This window comes from Mycteria americana, chromosome 4, assembly GCF_035582795.1.
Source record: "Mycteria americana isolate JAX WOST 10 ecotype Jacksonville Zoo and Gardens chromosome 4, USCA_MyAme_1.0, whole genome shotgun sequence".
NCBI classification, from domain to species: domain Eukaryota; kingdom Metazoa; phylum Chordata; class Aves; order Ciconiiformes; family Ciconiidae; genus Mycteria; species Mycteria americana.
The window spans coordinates 57,121,871-57,138,487 of NC_134368.1; the positions used below are offsets into that span (position 1 = coordinate 57,121,871).

The 16,617-nt window shown below is 45.8% G+C and overlaps 1 protein-coding gene across 2 annotated transcripts in view; it reads right to left on the reverse strand.

Annotated features, from left to right (window-relative positions):
• Positions 1 to 11,862, reverse strand: part of PPP3CA (protein phosphatase 3 catalytic subunit alpha) — a 205,046-nt gene extending 193,184 nt beyond the window's left edge. Inside the window, exon 1 of one of the 2 annotated variants that reach the window (XM_075500636.1) lies at positions 11,201 to 11,862. In XM_075500636.1, coding sequence (XP_075356751.1) covers positions 11,201 to 11,258 — 58 coding nt within the window. In that variant the 5' untranslated portion in view covers positions 11,259 to 11,862. The remainder of the gene's footprint in view (positions 1 to 11,200) is intronic. The other variant, XM_075500637.1, reaches the window with a different exon arrangement.
• Positions 11,863 to 16,617: the final 4,755 nt, after the last annotated feature.

Genomic DNA, 16,617 nt, shown 5'->3' on the forward strand with positions numbered 1-16,617 from the left:
TAATCTCGCTTTCTCATTTTAAAAATGGCATGAAAGGAACAATAAAAGAAAGTTATTGAAGAGAACTAGATTGTTCCCAGCTGTTATCATAAAATACTACAGCTGTTCGTGTCATTGCAGCTAATGACCAGTTGCACTTTTTCAAAGATTGTGACACAGTATGACCATTGTAATCTACATCAAACCAAAACTTGGCAAGCGTCATGGAAAAAAGACTAAAAAATTATTTAAATTCTGTTTGATTTTTTTTCTTTAATTTCTGTTCATGGGTTGTTTTTTGTGTTTGGGGGGATAGGAAGGGATTTTGTATGAATGGTTCTGCATTCAAATTGTCAATTATGTTAAACTACTTAAAAAATGATGGTAAATAAAAGGTATTAAATTACTAAAATTGTCTTTTCCAGTAATAAAGGCAGAATTCAGCCAAGAAATCCCAAATTTGTTGTTGAAAAGAGGTGTGCCGAGTAAAACTCTCAAGTCCAAAGTGGATGATGAAACATCTTTTCTCTGGAGCCAACAACAGGGTGGGCTTCCCCACCTAGAAGCTTTTAATTGTTTTGTTAACTGTGCCATATGTGAATCAAATCAGATTTTTCATAAGGATTCAAATACACAAATGCAAAGAAAAGGTTAAAGTAGAAAAAACCTACAGATGTAGACGCAGAAACAATTTTCAGATACAACTCTCTCTATTGGAGCATTATTCCTTGACAGATGGAGAAAAAGCTAGCACATCCTCACAGAAAATCTCCAAAGAACCTGGAACATACTATTTCAAGTAATTTCATGTCATTTCTAGAGAAAATACAAGAGTATATATGTTCCTCTCTAGCCATGCACCTTCCCCTCCAAAATCACCCATATAGAACTATAGACCAGAAAGAAGTCACAAGCTGCTGCACTGCTCCTGCCCGCCCCCTGCCCCCCCCCCCCCAGTTACCAAAGAAATCATTAATTTATTAAGAAAACTACCATTCATTTTACCAGTTTCTCCACTTCGGGACAGAAACATACTTCCATAGGAATTCTAAACACTTCAGAAGGACTACCACCTAATCATACACAGCATACACCCATCTTCATAGGAACCAGCCTGGGGCTTGATAACAAGTAACAAATACAGCCACAGCAAAAGAACGATAAAAACAAAGCATCCCTATCCAAAGAAAGAGAGAAATAATGGTTAAACATGTACTTATAACCAAACACAGCAATGGAAAACATGTTAGAAGCTGAGCCTCTTTTTCTCACTTTGGGCCATCTATCTAGACTGCAAAGGATTTATTTCCAAACGATGGTTACTTCAAAACATGAACAACTCAGGAACTTTGCTTTATCCGGCCACACAATTACTGAGCTGTCACTATCAGCAAGTATAAAAAAATAAAATAAATTTTAAAATTAAAAAAAAAAAAATCATACAACCTACCTTCAAAGACACTCACAAAAGCTTAAAATAAAAATTAAAATCTAATCACACACTAAATAAGGCCAAAAACTTGTAGTTTGGATTCTACTAAATAAGCCTATTGAACAATGCCCAGAGTGAGCGTTAAAGACTGTCTGCAGCATCACATCTGCGTAACCCATTATTAACACACGTTATTTTCACCATTCCAACCAGAAGTTCAAAGTGCACTTCCTTTCTTGTGGCAACACTGTGCAGGCTTGAAATTTTTGTGTAATTAGCAAGTATCAGAGCCAACATTATAGCAGAATTTGCTCCATAGCAGGTTAGTTATACTTTTTGCTCCACTCCATCAGTTCTACATTGTGCAACAGTCAGGACGACTCAGTCAGGGAAAGTATTTTGGCCAACACGAATCTGAAGCAATAAAATGCCTAAGCTGCACACCTCTAAAAGATGGGATGGAGAACAAGAACAGCATACTGTCAGAATACTGTCATCGTTATACCGATACCTGTCTCCATCAGTACACGTTTAATCCCATTACAGCACTTCTCAATTTTGAAAGCCCTGAAACGCATCAGACTTCAATTATTTTATTAAGCCATATATGCCTACCTGAAAGACAGAAGAATAGCTATTGCTATTGGAAGACTTAATGCAACCATGTTTTAGCATTGTTTTGCCTTTCTTTACCACAAAGATGTTGTACAATCTCTACGCAGACTATGTTCTGCACCTTTTATGCTTAGAGTTTAAGGTGGGGGTTTTAAAGTTCACTCATCTGTGGTGAACTTCAGGATTTTTTTCAAGCAAGTATTACCAGCTTCACCAAATCTTCCCTTCTGTTGCTAATTAACTTGTGTCTGGTTGCAAAGACACCAAAGCATGAGTGCTTATACCACCTCTCAAGTTAACCAAAAAACACCACCATCTATGCTAGCCCTCAGAGCTTTTTGCAAACTACATGACTTAAAACTAACAGCCACGCTGTGAGTTTTCAACATTACTGCTAAGCAACCTGCAAGCAGCAGCTGAACTGCAAAATAGAGACATCTTTCTGTGACAAGTGGGGTAGAGCTTGAGCAGCACACTGATAGTGGAGCTATTCACTGAAAAGAAAGCTATGGAGTCAGCAGCTGGCTGCAGAATTACAACAGAAGTCTGAGGGGCAGGCGGAATATACTTCCCCTATTCTCATGTGCTTCCCCGGGCACCTACAGAGGCCTTTAGATGCACCAAAGGAAAGGCTCAGTGTTCGGTGAACCTCTTGCATTAGGTACATGCACCCAAATCACAGCTACTAGGCAGCACTTAGGCTGCTCGACATACTTAGCAATAAATATGAGAGCAATAAGGAGAGAAAAGTTTGCAGAAATGCAGGAAAGGGCATATTGAAACACAAGAGGGAGAAAGTATTAAGAAAAGAAAATCTTGCTGAAAACAAAAGGAAGCTGCAACAGAAGTTCAGTCCAGCACAGCTTTATTTCTAAGTAGGAAGAGGTTTAAGTGGTAGACAATCCTCAAGCTAAATGTTTTCAAAAACTTCATGAAATACACCCTAAAAAAATTGCCATCTACGCCTCAAAGCACATGCAACCCCTAGACACCCAGGAATTAACTTCTAACTAAAACCACCATTTTTGACCTCTCACGCACTCTGCTCCTTCTCCTCTCCAGCTCCAAACATAAATGGTATCAGTTGGAAATTAGTTGGAGGTTGTGTTGGCATCATAATTCAATCTTAAATAAGACAGTTATCTTCTCCTCATACAGCAGTGTTGCCATATCAACGTTAACATGCCTAACCTCGCTTATAAAAATAGATACCAGAGTTGGTTTAAAATGCACGTAAATGACTGTCAAGGAGGTACTACTCCGGAGGTGTTATTTCAACAGTAGCAGCTTTCTGGTGGAGGAGTAAGTAGGGTAGGAATAAGTAGTTCAGATTTTTATCTTTAAAAGTAAAATCTACCATCATAGCACTTATTGTCTCCCTGTTTCTCCACATACGATGATCTTCCATCTCTTCCTCCACTAAATAATTAAAGAAAAACAACAAGAACGTACCTGGGGTACAACCTCCAGCAATAATACACCTGAAACCACAATCTGAATGGCAGATCGCTCCATGAGCCACGCACTTACGTGAGCCAGGCTGCACATACGCTGTAATATTTTTCAGAACTGGCATACTTTCCACCACTATTGATTGAGTAGCCATAAAATGATCTTTTATGGGGGAAAGTCAAGGTAAATGACTGATTATCAGAGCAGGAAATTATTTAAGTGTTCAACTGAAGAAATATTATGCAATTGTAACTTGCATTTGAGTCGTGAAACCACATACAAAAGAATATAAGAAGGCACCTGTTCATGAAGACGATTTGAAGTGGCTTTTACTTCAGAAACTTGTGGCTTCTTTTATGGCATGCTTGAGAAAAGTGTTAAGCAGTATCTTTGTATCTTAAAATACTCTTAAGGAAGTACTTTTCTCCACATTCTTTAAAGCTATAAAGAGGGAACTATTCCCCACAACATGCTGCTTCAACATTACTGGGAAGACTTGGACTAATTAATATTCATATTTAAATGGAGTACCCAATTTAAATTACAGTCCTGCTTTTGTACTAGTAGGAGCCACTCAGTAAAATAGAAGAAACTAAAAAAAAAAGATGAGTTTGGAGTACCCAAGCTACAGGTACTTATTCATTGACATTACCCAAAATGACTTTTGACAGAAAATCCCTTTAGAAATACCAGACAGGAAGGAACGCAAGAGTTCTGGAAGTCGTGGAACTAAAAAAAAAAAAAAAAAATTAAAATACCAAGTTATGTAATCAAAGGTAAATATATCTTGCATTTGATCTTCCTGTCACGACCTGCACAGAAAAGCAAGCATAACCATGCAACACCTATCATCTCTAAGTGGGATGCATGCAATGGAAGTAGATACCATTCAATTTGGGAACGGATAGCAGAGAGGAAACAACTGTTCTCTACAACATCCCCCTATGGAAAATGACCTCAACTGGCTCATTTTTTCCAATTAAGTTAAATGCTGATAACATCCAGCATGAACTCCTCTTTCAAGTTTCTCACCACCACCAGTGGTATCAAAAGCACCAGCTCTCTTGCTAGGCTCGGCCAAAAAGAGCAGGTAACAGAAGACAGCTTTAGCCAATGTGGAATTCAGAAGCATACAAAAGTTGTTTAACACACAAATAAGGCAATTTTGTCCCTCACCCTATATCAGTCCTGAGACTCAGCATGCTCAGCAAGCCACTTTCATAACACAGAGCATGAGAAAAGCCTCCCACCTATGCAGTGCAGCAAGAACTACACCAGAAAGGCACCCTTCAGCGTGAGAACGCTTTTTCCCCCTATACCTACACAGCAAAAGACTTGTTTCTCTAAAGATTATTTACAAAATTATCTTGATGACTAAGAGGCTTAGTGAGTTCACAAATCAAAATAAAGTGCCAGCTTTATTACGCAAGCATAACTGTCAAGCACTGTACTTTGGTTTTGTTTCAGTTTCTCATTACTACACTCACAACCCTTTACAAGCGTTATACACCCGTCGCACATAGATACAGGTTTGTGCAGTGTAAGAAACACACAAAGACTGCAATACCCAAGCAGCATCCAGCTGACAGAATCCATTGGTCTTACAAGTATTAACTTAGTTTTGACCGTGAGATAAGAACAAAGCGGTTACATATAAGAAAATAACAAGCCAACCTCATTTTCTTTCCTAAGTAACCATAAAGCCTACGCAAGCATATTCAGTTGTTTTCTGCTCTCAGCTGCATCTCCTATGGCTTGCTTCATGAAGGTTCCAGGGATCTGATTACAGAGTTACCAAAGCTGAGGTGGAGGAACATCCATCCCTTCAAATGAAGGTGAAAGTGGATGGAGGAGACCAGATAACGCCCAGCTGTACCAGTGCCACCTTTCTGACATAGCTGAAGGCGGATTCTCTAGTTAATTACACTCCTTAGACCCAGATGCAGGCTTCCCCAGAGCAAGCAGGTACATTCCTAAGTACTACAAGGATAAATTAATTAAAAGAAAAAGAGAGTCAGCTTTCCTGTGCCAATAGGAACAGCTACAAAGCAACACCTTCCTTTCCTTCACGAGGATCAGGCAGCTACTGAGTCTTCAGCATGCTCAGAAGAGGGGCACATAACCATTTAATCTACTGTCATTAGACAGATATAACTATCCAAGTAACGCTGGTCCTTGTCATACATTTCCTAACACTCAAATTTACACCAAAATATATACCAAGTTCACTAACGCTACTGACATTCGGGTCATCACACAATTACTCAAAAACCGCAAAAGGGCAGCCCAGCAGTTGCAGTATACATCTATGCTGGAAAAATTGCATTTGATTCACAGAGAGACAGAGGCAGGCTTCTGCAATACACCAGTGCTGGATTCCAGCCTGGAGCACAAGCCTTTGGCGAGTACACACAAGTCTCCCTGGACTAATGGAAACTCTAAACTTAATTGCTAATTCCCATTATTGAAAGGTAAAATTGCTGTCACGAATCTGAAATTAACACTGATGGCTAACATATTGATCATGAGCTGGCATTCATATTGTATTACCAACAACCGACAGCCTGAACATTAGAAGACCATTAACAATGACATGGTTTGAAATTCAGAGACAGCAGAGACCAGTGTCTAGTCTTTTTGGGTGTTGTCAATTATTGATATAACTGTGTGCACCTCTGCATGCAATGCACAAGAGGAAAGGAGATTGCCAATGCCAAGGTTCACGAGCCGTGGCAGCAGCCCATCTAAACAGCTGATTTCATTAAAATTCCACTTTCCTTCAAAGAAAAAAAAAAAGGCAAAAAAATTCCCACAAACGAACCACTTAAAAGCACATAACCACCTGACCTACCCAGAAGAATCAAAACAATCATTGTAACTAACTAACAGCAAGATTTCCAAGAAATACTGCCTTTACTTCTTTGTATGACTACTCCAGTTCACTCTCAAAGTTTTTATTTCTGATTACTCTGCTTTAGAGCAGTATTTCTAGAAGGCAGTAATGCAACACTGAATATTTTGAGGAGGTCAAGTAACACGATACACAGCTTTTCCCTCCAGGTCAGTGGGGTTCAAATCTTGCTAATGTCAGTAGTGACCAAAAGCTGTTGACATCAGACAGCTGTTATGTGACCCATGAGGAATGAGCTAGTATCCTCAGTCCAGTTTTTCCTGGACAGGTATTCCTACCTTCACAAGAACAACCAAGCCCACACTCCGGCTGGCAGTCTCAGCAGTTAAAAGCAGTGTGGTTAAGGAGTAGCTTTCTCAGTCCTGAAAGAGAACAAGAACTTAGAAACAGTTCCGTCCAGGTGAAGGCTGAATACCTCTAACAAAAAAGCACGAAATGTCAATTCGTAAATACATCAAGTCAGCATTTGCTGCAATAGTGTGTTGTCCTGAGCATTGATCCTGCAAAACTCTGAAAGTACAGGCTATCTTACTTGCAGTCAACAGACCATTCAAAGCATTGCTCTTCGACAGGATCACAAAATCCAGAGAGTAAAGGTGAGTTGTCTAATTTGCGTCATAACATACGTACCATCTTAAGGAGAGTACAAGAGTAAATCAAAAAAGTACTTCTGAAACTGTAACTGCATCCTCTGGATTCACATACAGGATCTTCTTTCCCTTCAACTCAACAGAACACAATTCTGTCAACTTTATCAAGAGTTAATTTGCTTCTGAAAACTTAACATTACACACAGACTTGAACTTGCTCTTTACACTGTTCATTGCACGACAGTGTCAGATCCAAAAATTTCACTCCAACCATCAAATACAATTGTGCACAAGCTGCATAACAGAGGTGGGAGAAGACCAGGACCTTATAAGCATTAGGGGCTCCTGAGCCTTTTTCCCCTTCTCCCAAAATCATGTTTTATTTTTGATTCAAATCAGTTTAAGCACATTTCAGACAATTCAATAAGCAAAGCAAAACGAGTGTGAGATGAAGTCCTCACCTACGGAAATACCCCATTTCTCAGTATATTTGAGGATATGAAGCATGAGAAGACACAATAAAAAAGCCCCCAGCAACCCCCCGAAGAGGCAGCTCTCGGCCACAAGCAATCCGCATGAAGCTGCTGGAACCGAAACCTCCCCAAACCCACCCCGCCGTTACGTAACAGTGCCAAGCCAGGATTTTCACCGGCCAGCCCAGAACTGTTGTTAGAAGGAGACATCTCCTGTCATGCACAAGCAAATCAAAAGGGTTTAAAAAAGTGCCAACCAAACACAATAAAAACAAGCAAAAAAACCCCCACACATGCAAGCAGAAGAGAAAGTTTAATCCAGAGCCTACATCCATATGCTAAAAACATTTCCTTTCCAAGTCAGGTTCTATATGATATTCTAACTTAAAAAATTAAAAAGTTGTTTCCACAGGTTATATCTCACCAACATCAGAATATCTGTTTTTCCTCTCTAAAATACCAAGGCTCTCCAACTACTTGCACAGGTGCTTACAAGGTGCCTTTTAATTTTTTTGATTATTCCTTATTCATTTAACATTGCAAGCCTATTTCAGTAGTTCGTCTCAAGAAGGTACAAATCATGCCCTATAGGAAAGAAAAAACAAAGTAATCTTTTCCTACCTTTATTATTATTACTACCAATTGTTTTCTTACTCGATTTTCTTACAGTTTATACGAAGGCAGTGTGAAGTGCCTATGATACAGCAAAGAATAATCCTATTAAGAACCAGTTTACTGTGTACTACTATCTTCAGATGCTATTTTAAGACCTTAAAAGGATTTCAATATTTAATAAAGGACTGAACCAGTTAAACAAATCTTCACATCTCCAGTGAAACACTGACATTATGAGGCAACAGTTACCAGGTGAGATGGACACCTAAGTAGCATGTATGTTTTGCTCTTTTTGTTCAATACTTTAACTCAGTTTAACAAAGTTTTTTCTGTTTTAGTTGCATTATAAAAATATCTAACTATGCATACTGCTAAGTTTTCTTAGAAATCGTGCTTTCAGATGTTTGAGACATTACATGTGTGAAAAATGCAAAGAGCAATTACTGACAAAACATACTAAGATGCGCCGAAACCATTGAGGGTTTTGTAAATATAGAGATAATTCCTATTCATGACGAACATCGACTTAAGCCAATGGAAGTTCTGCCACAGCAAATATCAGGACATTTGGTCATGTGTTAGGACCAAGGCAGATTCAAAAAAAAAAAAAGTTACGCACCCCATAATCGCACAGAAGTCTTCCCAATAGGATGGTCATTTGTTGTTTCTACAGGAGATAAGCATCAGCTAAACATAGCTGTTTCAGGCTTACTGAAACACTAAAGCCTACTCTTAGTGTGATATAACAGACTGACTACTTAAACAGGCAGTAAATATTCCAGATATTAGAAGGTAAAGGTGAATTCCCAAGTCTTTTTTTTTTTTAATTCTTATCATGCTTGCAACTATGTTTCTTACACATCTGAAGATCTACAGTTTCATTTGGATGGAAAGAAAAAATTAAGAGGGGAAAAGGCATAAGAAGGTTTGAGAGGTGGGCCTGTGCGAACCTCATGAAGTTCAACAAGGCCAAGTGCAAGGTCCTGCACATGGGTCAGGGCAATCTCAAGCACAAATGCAGGCTGGGCAGAGAATGGATTGAGAGCAGCCCTGAGGAGAAGGACTTGGGGGTGTTGGTGGATGAGAAGCTCAACTTGACCTGGCAATGTGCGCTTGCAGGCCAGAAGGCCAACCATACCCTGGGCTGCATCTAAAGAAGCATGGCCAGCAGGTCGAGGGAGGTGATTTTGCCCCTCTGCTCCACTCTGGTGAGGCCCCACCTGGAGTACTGCATCCAGCTCTGGAGTCCCCAGCATAAGAAGGACATGGAGCTGTTGGAGCAAGTCCAGAGGAGGGCCACGAAGATGATCAGAGGGCTGGAGCACCCCTCCTATGAGGACAGGCTGAGAGAGTTGGGGTTGTTCAGCCTGGAGAAGAGAAGGCTGCGGGGAGACCTTATAGCAGCCTTCCAGTACCTGAAGGGGGCCTGCAGGAAAGCTGGAGAGGGACTTTTTACAAGGGCATGTAGTGATAGACAAGGGGTGATGGCTTTAAACTGAAAGAGGGTAGATTTAGATTAGATACAAGGAAGAAATTCTTCACTGTGAGGGTGGTGAGGCACTGGAGCAGGTTGCCCAGAGCAGCTGTGATGCCCCATCCCTGGAAGTGTTCAAGGCCAGGTTGGATGGGGCTTTGAGCAACCTGCTCTAGTGGAAGGTTTCCCTGCCCATGGCAGGGGGGCTGGAACTAGATGATCTTTGAGGTCCCTTCCAACCCAAACCATTCTATGACTCTAAGAAGGTAGGTGTACATATAAATACAAAAATGTAAGTAATATGCTTTTCCAAATAATATTTACATTGAGTGTTTAGTTTTGGTGTACACTTATGTAAATACAAAAGTGTATATATTCCAAGGCCATTTCAATTTCCAGCCTCCTGGGTTCTGGAAGGATGCACACTGCATCTAGGGTTTGTGCTTTCCACCATAACACTCTGTATTGGCATACGGGTTATAACACAACCGGATGAAATACACTGTATCCAAGTGTATCCAGCTTGTGGCCAGTGTAGAAGGGAAAAGCAAACAAAAAAAAAACCCACCCACCAAACCACTAAATACACACGCACTTCATACGTACCGAGAAAGGCACACGTGCAATTTAAATCAGGCACTACCCCAGTAAATGAGACCTTGGTCCGTACTGCAGGGCAGAACGCGTTGTTAATCCAAACTCCGATTTGTTTATATGGCCGAGGCTCGCAGCACACGCATACCTTCCAAACCGAGCAAAAATCATGGAGCCGATACGTGTTTGTGCCGAGCACCCCCACGCACATCGGCACGCACACGCGGGTGCACGGCCACGGTACGCCTGCTGGATAACTTCACATCCACGCAGGCCGGGCCGTCAGTAAGAGACGGCGATGGAGGAGGAGGAGGAGGAGGAGGAGGAGGAGGAGGAGGAAGCAGCCTCCGCCGCCTCCCACAGCGCCCGCGGCCGGCGCCCCGCCGCCCCCCTGCGCCCACGGCCGCGTCCCTTCCCCCCGCCCGGCATCCCCGCCGCGGGGGCGGCCCTGCAGGGAGCGGGGGGAGCGCGGCCGGTGCCCCGGCAGGGGGTCTGCTCTGGGGGGCAGCGGAGCCCCGGCTGCCGGCGCGGAGAGGCTTCCAGGCACCCCGCTGCTGCATGCGGGGAGCCGAGGGGCAGTGACAAGCGGCGGCGCAGCCTGCGGGGGTGCTCCGGGGAGCGCGGTCCGGAGGAGGACGAGGAGGAGGAGGAGGAGGAGGAGGAGGAAGGGGGGATGCCCGGAGGAGCAGGCGGGCTGGGGGAGGGAGCCGAGCCCTGCCCCCCTCTCCCCCAGGCACTGGGGCGGGTGAGGAAGCTGGGGCTCCCCCTCTCTCTCACGCCAGCCCTGTGCAGCGCCTTCAGGCGAGAGGGGGAGGCGGCGGGGGGGAGGAAGGGGGGGAAATGCTGCAATGTAGCGCCGGGCGGGCAGGCGAGGGAAGCCGCAAACCCTCCACCGGGGCCCGGCGCAAGCCCCCGGCCGAGCCCACCGCTTCCAGCGGCCGTGCCGCCGGCGGCCCCGCGGTGCCTGCCCGGGGCGGGGAAGGGAAGGGGGGGGACGGACGCGACCCCAGCCGGGGGCACGGCGGGACGACACGGCCGAAAGGGCGGCGGGGGCGCAGCACCCACCTTTCACCACCCTGTCCGTCGTCGACAACTTGGGATCAACGGCCTTATGCTCCGACATGTCCGGCGGCCGGGGAGGCGGCGGGGCTCTCCCCCCTCGGGCAGGGCAGGCGCGGGCTGAGGCGGCGGCCGCCGCTGCGGTCGGGGCTCCGGCTCCTCCGCTGCGGCCGAAGTTGCCGCGTCCCGCCGCCGCTCGCTGGCTCGGCTCGGCTGGGCTCTGCCGCGCGGTGCCTTCCTCCTTCGTCTTCCTCCACCCCCGTCCTCCTCCTCCTCTTCCTCCTCCAGTTAATTATTGCTCGCTTTCAATCACGCCTCCGGGCTGTTTAGGACGGCTCGCTCTTCCCCCCCCCCGCCAAAGACCCCGGCGACAACACCCGCGGCGGGCGGCTGTCAGGCAGCGCCGGCAGGAAAAGCCGCGAGTGGACGCGGGCAGCAGGAACAGCCAGGTTGCACACGCAGCGGCCAGCCCTGCGCTTCCTTCCTCCGCGCCGCGCCGCGCCGCCGGCTGCTCCGGCTCCTCCCGCCGCCGCCACCGGCCGCCGCCGCCGCCGCACTGGACGGGGATCCGGATCCGTCTCTTCCCCCCGCGGGGTCTCTCCCCTCGCTCGCACCGACACCGGCCGCGGCCCCGCGGCGCTGCACACGCTCCGCGGCGCAGCCCCCCCGCCCCGCCGCGCCGCGCCGCCCGGCCCCGCCCTCCCGGCTCCCGCTCCCCCGCGCCGCCATTGGCTGCGCCGGGCCGCCAATCACTGTCAGGTAGCCCCGCTCCGCGCCGCCGCGCCGCCCAGGTGCGCCGCCTGCGCCCACCCGCGCCGCGGGGACCCGTGGGGCCGCGCCGCGCAGCGCCCCGCCGCGGGTCCCCGGCTGGGCGGGCGCGGAGGTGCCGCGGGGCCGCAGGCGGAGCGGGGGAGCCCGCGTGTGGCCGCGGGGGCGGCCGCCACTTGTCACTCACGCGGGCTGCGGCGGCCGCACGCCGGGTAGCCGCGCCCGGTGGCCGCGCCTGCGTGCCGGGCCGCCCCGCGCTGGTGCGGGGGGCGCGGGCAGCCGCCGAGCCCCGGCGGTCCGCTCCGGCCGCCTGCCCCGAGCGGGTGCCTGCCCCGAGGCGGGGCGGCCCCGGCGCGGTCACGGGCAGGCACGGGCACCCACGCAGGCACGGCCGGGGCTGGCCTGCGCGAAGGGGAAACCGCTGGAATAACAGCCTTCGGTCTGGGGGTTGCCGGTACGCCCGCCGGGCGAGAGGCTCTCCGTGACGGAGAGAGGGAGAAAAACAAAACCTCCACTCCCCTGGCCGGCTGTCCTGCCCGGCGCGCCTGGCAGGGGTCCGCTTGCCGACGGGGCTGGCGCGGGTCGCAGCGCCCGGCCTTGCTGCTGCGGCCCCCCGGCCCCACCGGCCCCTCACACGTCCAGCAAGGACAAACGCCATGGTCAAACGTGGGGGGTGAAGTGCTGCTTGGCCCTGGTTGGAAGACGACGACCCTTCCTTCATGTTTCTTCGGGGACTGGAAGGTAATTTACATCTGCGAGGGTGTCCCCCGTCCTTCCAGACGACATAAATATTGTTTAGGGCTTGTTTATACATGTAGTTGTTCAGGAGGAGCTATTCCTGACTAATTTCATGACTAATTTCCAGAATAAGGCTGAGCTGTTCCGGTTTAGTTTAACACTGTGAGTTTTAATTAAAGAGGAAAATAGGGCACACCTATTCTGGAAGAGTTTACAGAGTTGTTGTTGAATAACTTCTGTGTAGATGAGCCAAGAATCAACAGACACCTAACCCGGCTTCCCATTTCCCTCCAGGGTGATGTACGAGTTGCTTGCGTAGCAGATACTATTGCTTTAGAAAGCCACAAAGAAAATAAGATGGCAGTTATGACACATTCTCTGCTTTGATTTGCCTGACATTTTTAGGGGACGTTTTGTTGGCTGGCCTTGTGGTATTTTCACGGAACATGGGAAGACATTGTATGCGACTGACATTCAGTACAACAGCAGGAGTTCTCAGCTTGTTCCGACAACCGTGGTGAGCTCCACGTGGTGTGACCACCCTTTTGTCCCATCAGCACGAACTAGCTGGGTAACAAAGTCCCCATCTGAGATTCCTATCGCGATGGTAACGCAGGAATATGAAACAGAGCTAGTGCTCAAGCAAGGGTACTTTATATATGCCCAAACAAATCCCGAAGCCCATGACAAGTATGCAGAAGGCTCCCCATATGTTAGGCGTACTTCATGAAACACCAAGTGCACAGAAGAATCTGGACAGAAAAAACCCTACATCTTCATCCCCGCCGTCGGGAAGCGCTGCTTAGCGGCACTCGGTGCTTGGGCACGGAAGGAGAAGCAGCGTGTTAGGAATGCAGTATGGCCAGTAAATTCAGGTATTGCCTACACCTTGTGGGCCACAACTTCGTGAGACGCGGAGGACCAGTTTGGATCCGTTCTTCTGTGACTGCAGGCTGTTTGCATGAGTCATCTGGATTCTTCTTGATAGGCTGCAACAACAGAGACTCTGGGTCTCTCCAGCTTACGCTTGCTCCCCCATTAGTCACAGGACAAGACTTCAGCTCTGATTTTTTAACAAGAAAGTGTGATCATTGTTGCTGCTATGTAAGGACATTCAGTGTCACAACTCCGGCATGTTTGTATTAATTCTGAAAGCTATCTAGGACTTTTTTTTAACAGTTTTCCTTTGCTTCTAAGTTTTCAATTATAATATGCCATCCAGGCTAGGTAAAGTTCTTTCATTTTATCTTGTGGAGGGTCTTGATTATGCATCTGTTGAATGCATTTAGTCTTCCTTTCCAAGGTAGAATTCCCATTTCAGGTAGTTTCTTCTTTAGGAGTTTTCAGATCAGCTTTCATAAGACAAAGGTGAGTACCACTGCCAAATACCATGTATCGTGCCACTTCTGCAAGGTATGACACGGCCAAGATTCAGATCACAGGTATAAGACCTCATGACTATTCTGTCATGGTGTGGTGCAATCTTAACCCCATGACTTGTTTCAGAAGCATTCGCAAAATCCTTATCCTTGCTATGAGGGAGGGAAAGGAAGAGAGAGAAATCACCGAACACCTTCTTTGTTCTCTCGTAATGGTAACAGACTAGAAAAATTCTGTATTTCAGATCTATGTTAGTAGTAAAGGTTCTATTCCTTATTACTTAAATCTGTCCTTTCCCCCCACCTACACAGGTGGTCCTTCAGCTTTTTCTCACAAAGACCTCCTTTACCATAGAGGGATTTCTTTTTCATGGGGTCTGAGTCCTACTGGATTTCTTTTTCATGGGGTCTGAGTCCTACTAGATTCCTTTTTCTCATTTAACAGTAGGAGGAGAACATGAAGATCACATCTTTGAATGGAAAGAACACAGTCTGTGGATTCTGGGAAAATTCTAACACGCTTGACCTCTTGCATCACCCATCCCTAGTAGCATCGTTAGTCATTTCATTCCCTAGCAGAATAGAAGCCCAGCATGATACATTGGAAGCTCTGATCTTCTGAAGAGCAGTGACTTCTGATCACAGATTTTGGAGACGAGGTCTGTGAGAGCGGGGGGAGAGCGAATTTTTTCAAGTCTGAAATAAGTCAGTCCCCCCCTCTTTGCCTCAGATGAGCGATTCTTTTCCATTTTAGCTGAGACATGATAATTCTTTTAAGCACACAGCAACTCCAGAAAGTAGCAGCATCCAGCTGAAGTGGAAGGAGGAATAAATGCCCATACAATGAGAAGGCAGTAATTTTAAGCCAGAGTTTCATAAAGACGTACAGACTAACGGATTCCAAACTTTGTTGTAGGTCCCATGAAAAATTAGCGATCAAGTTGCCTGGACTTTCTTTCAGCAGCAAGATGAAGATTATCTTCTAGAAATGTAACCATATGTTTGCACACTGACTCAACCAATTAAGATACTGTTTTGAAGTATTGATTGTAAGAGATAGCGTTTAAAATTTTAATCATTATTATTAGAGAAAAACTGTTCTAACTACAGGGAGGCTGTCCTTCACGCATTAGCTTTTAGCCCCTGGAAGTTCTGGCTTCACATGTAATAAATGTAAGTTTGACAGTATCTTGGAAGTAAAGGGGAGTTAGAGAGTGCTCTTGAGTATTATGATGGCTGCATGGAAAATATGTGCAACGAGGTTAGTCTGGATATTGGTGCTGTCTTAACTGATTATTTTCCTGATTTTTCTTTTAAGAGAGATTTGTAATGGTTTCAGTTTACTTCCTTCAGTGTAAAAATTAAAGGGGATTCTTTACATCTGTGTATCTAAGTTCATTACTAGGCCATAATCTCTATAACATAGTTGTCTACAAGATTAAAACAACTACGTATTAGTCTATGTTAACAGTGCGTCTTCAGGAGATGCTCCATACTGGGATCAATGTTCTGTTACAGCCCATGCTCACAGCACTGACTACAAGCACCTAAAACTTCCAAAAGAACTACATTCATCTACATCTGACCAAACCAAATTTGATAGCAAGTGCTGTATACTAGCCTTGGAAAGCCAATATAATTTATCGGGACTCCAGATGCCATTTGGTTCCATCATATCCAAGAGAGGAAATTCATCCCAGCGTAGAGAGCCTATACAAAGGACCAGATATCAATTTTGATCACCATCAAGGGGCATCGTCTGAGGATTTTCTTGACAAATGGTTTCCCACACTTATCCTACCTCAGTACACAAGAGGGAGCTACATAAAGGGCCTGTAGCAGGTAACAATTCCTTGTATCATCCAAATGCTTTCTGGCTATGCTTGCAAAGGGATAGAAAGTTCAGATGGCAAAACACAGCCACATAATCCATCACCAAATGTATTCTCTCCTTTCCGCACGTGTGGTCTTCACGCGTCCACTGCAGGCACTTAACCTGTTGCATCGTCAGCCTCTCTGGAGCTTTGGATATTTTCCCCTTGCATACATCTGTAAGGCTTTTGGCTCAGCTATTTATACAGGTTCTGGATTTGGTCCTGAAGCTTTCAGCAGAGTTTATATACACTGTTAATGATACTGTGCCTGGTTTAGAAAGCAAAGCAAAAAATAGATAATTCTACAGAGAGTCATGGAACGGATGATACCAAAATGAATTGCATTGGAATAAACTGCAAGCAATGGCATCTGGAATACTGGAGAGGGAAAGCAGGTTAGCTCCAAATTCCAAGATGCTGAATCAACATGGAAAACAGTAACAATTGGTGCCATGAGCAATTATACAGAGCTTGACTGACATTTGAAAAGTCAACAGATAGTAAAAGAAAAGAACACAAGTGAAAGAAAATAACCTTGAACCCTGCAAACAGTTATACCCCCTGGCCTGCTTACAACAGGTTTCAATAAAAAAGAAGCATAACTATGGTCATCTAAGGCTGCAAATGAATATTTGCATTCAGATTAAGCCTCTGGTGCAAAACT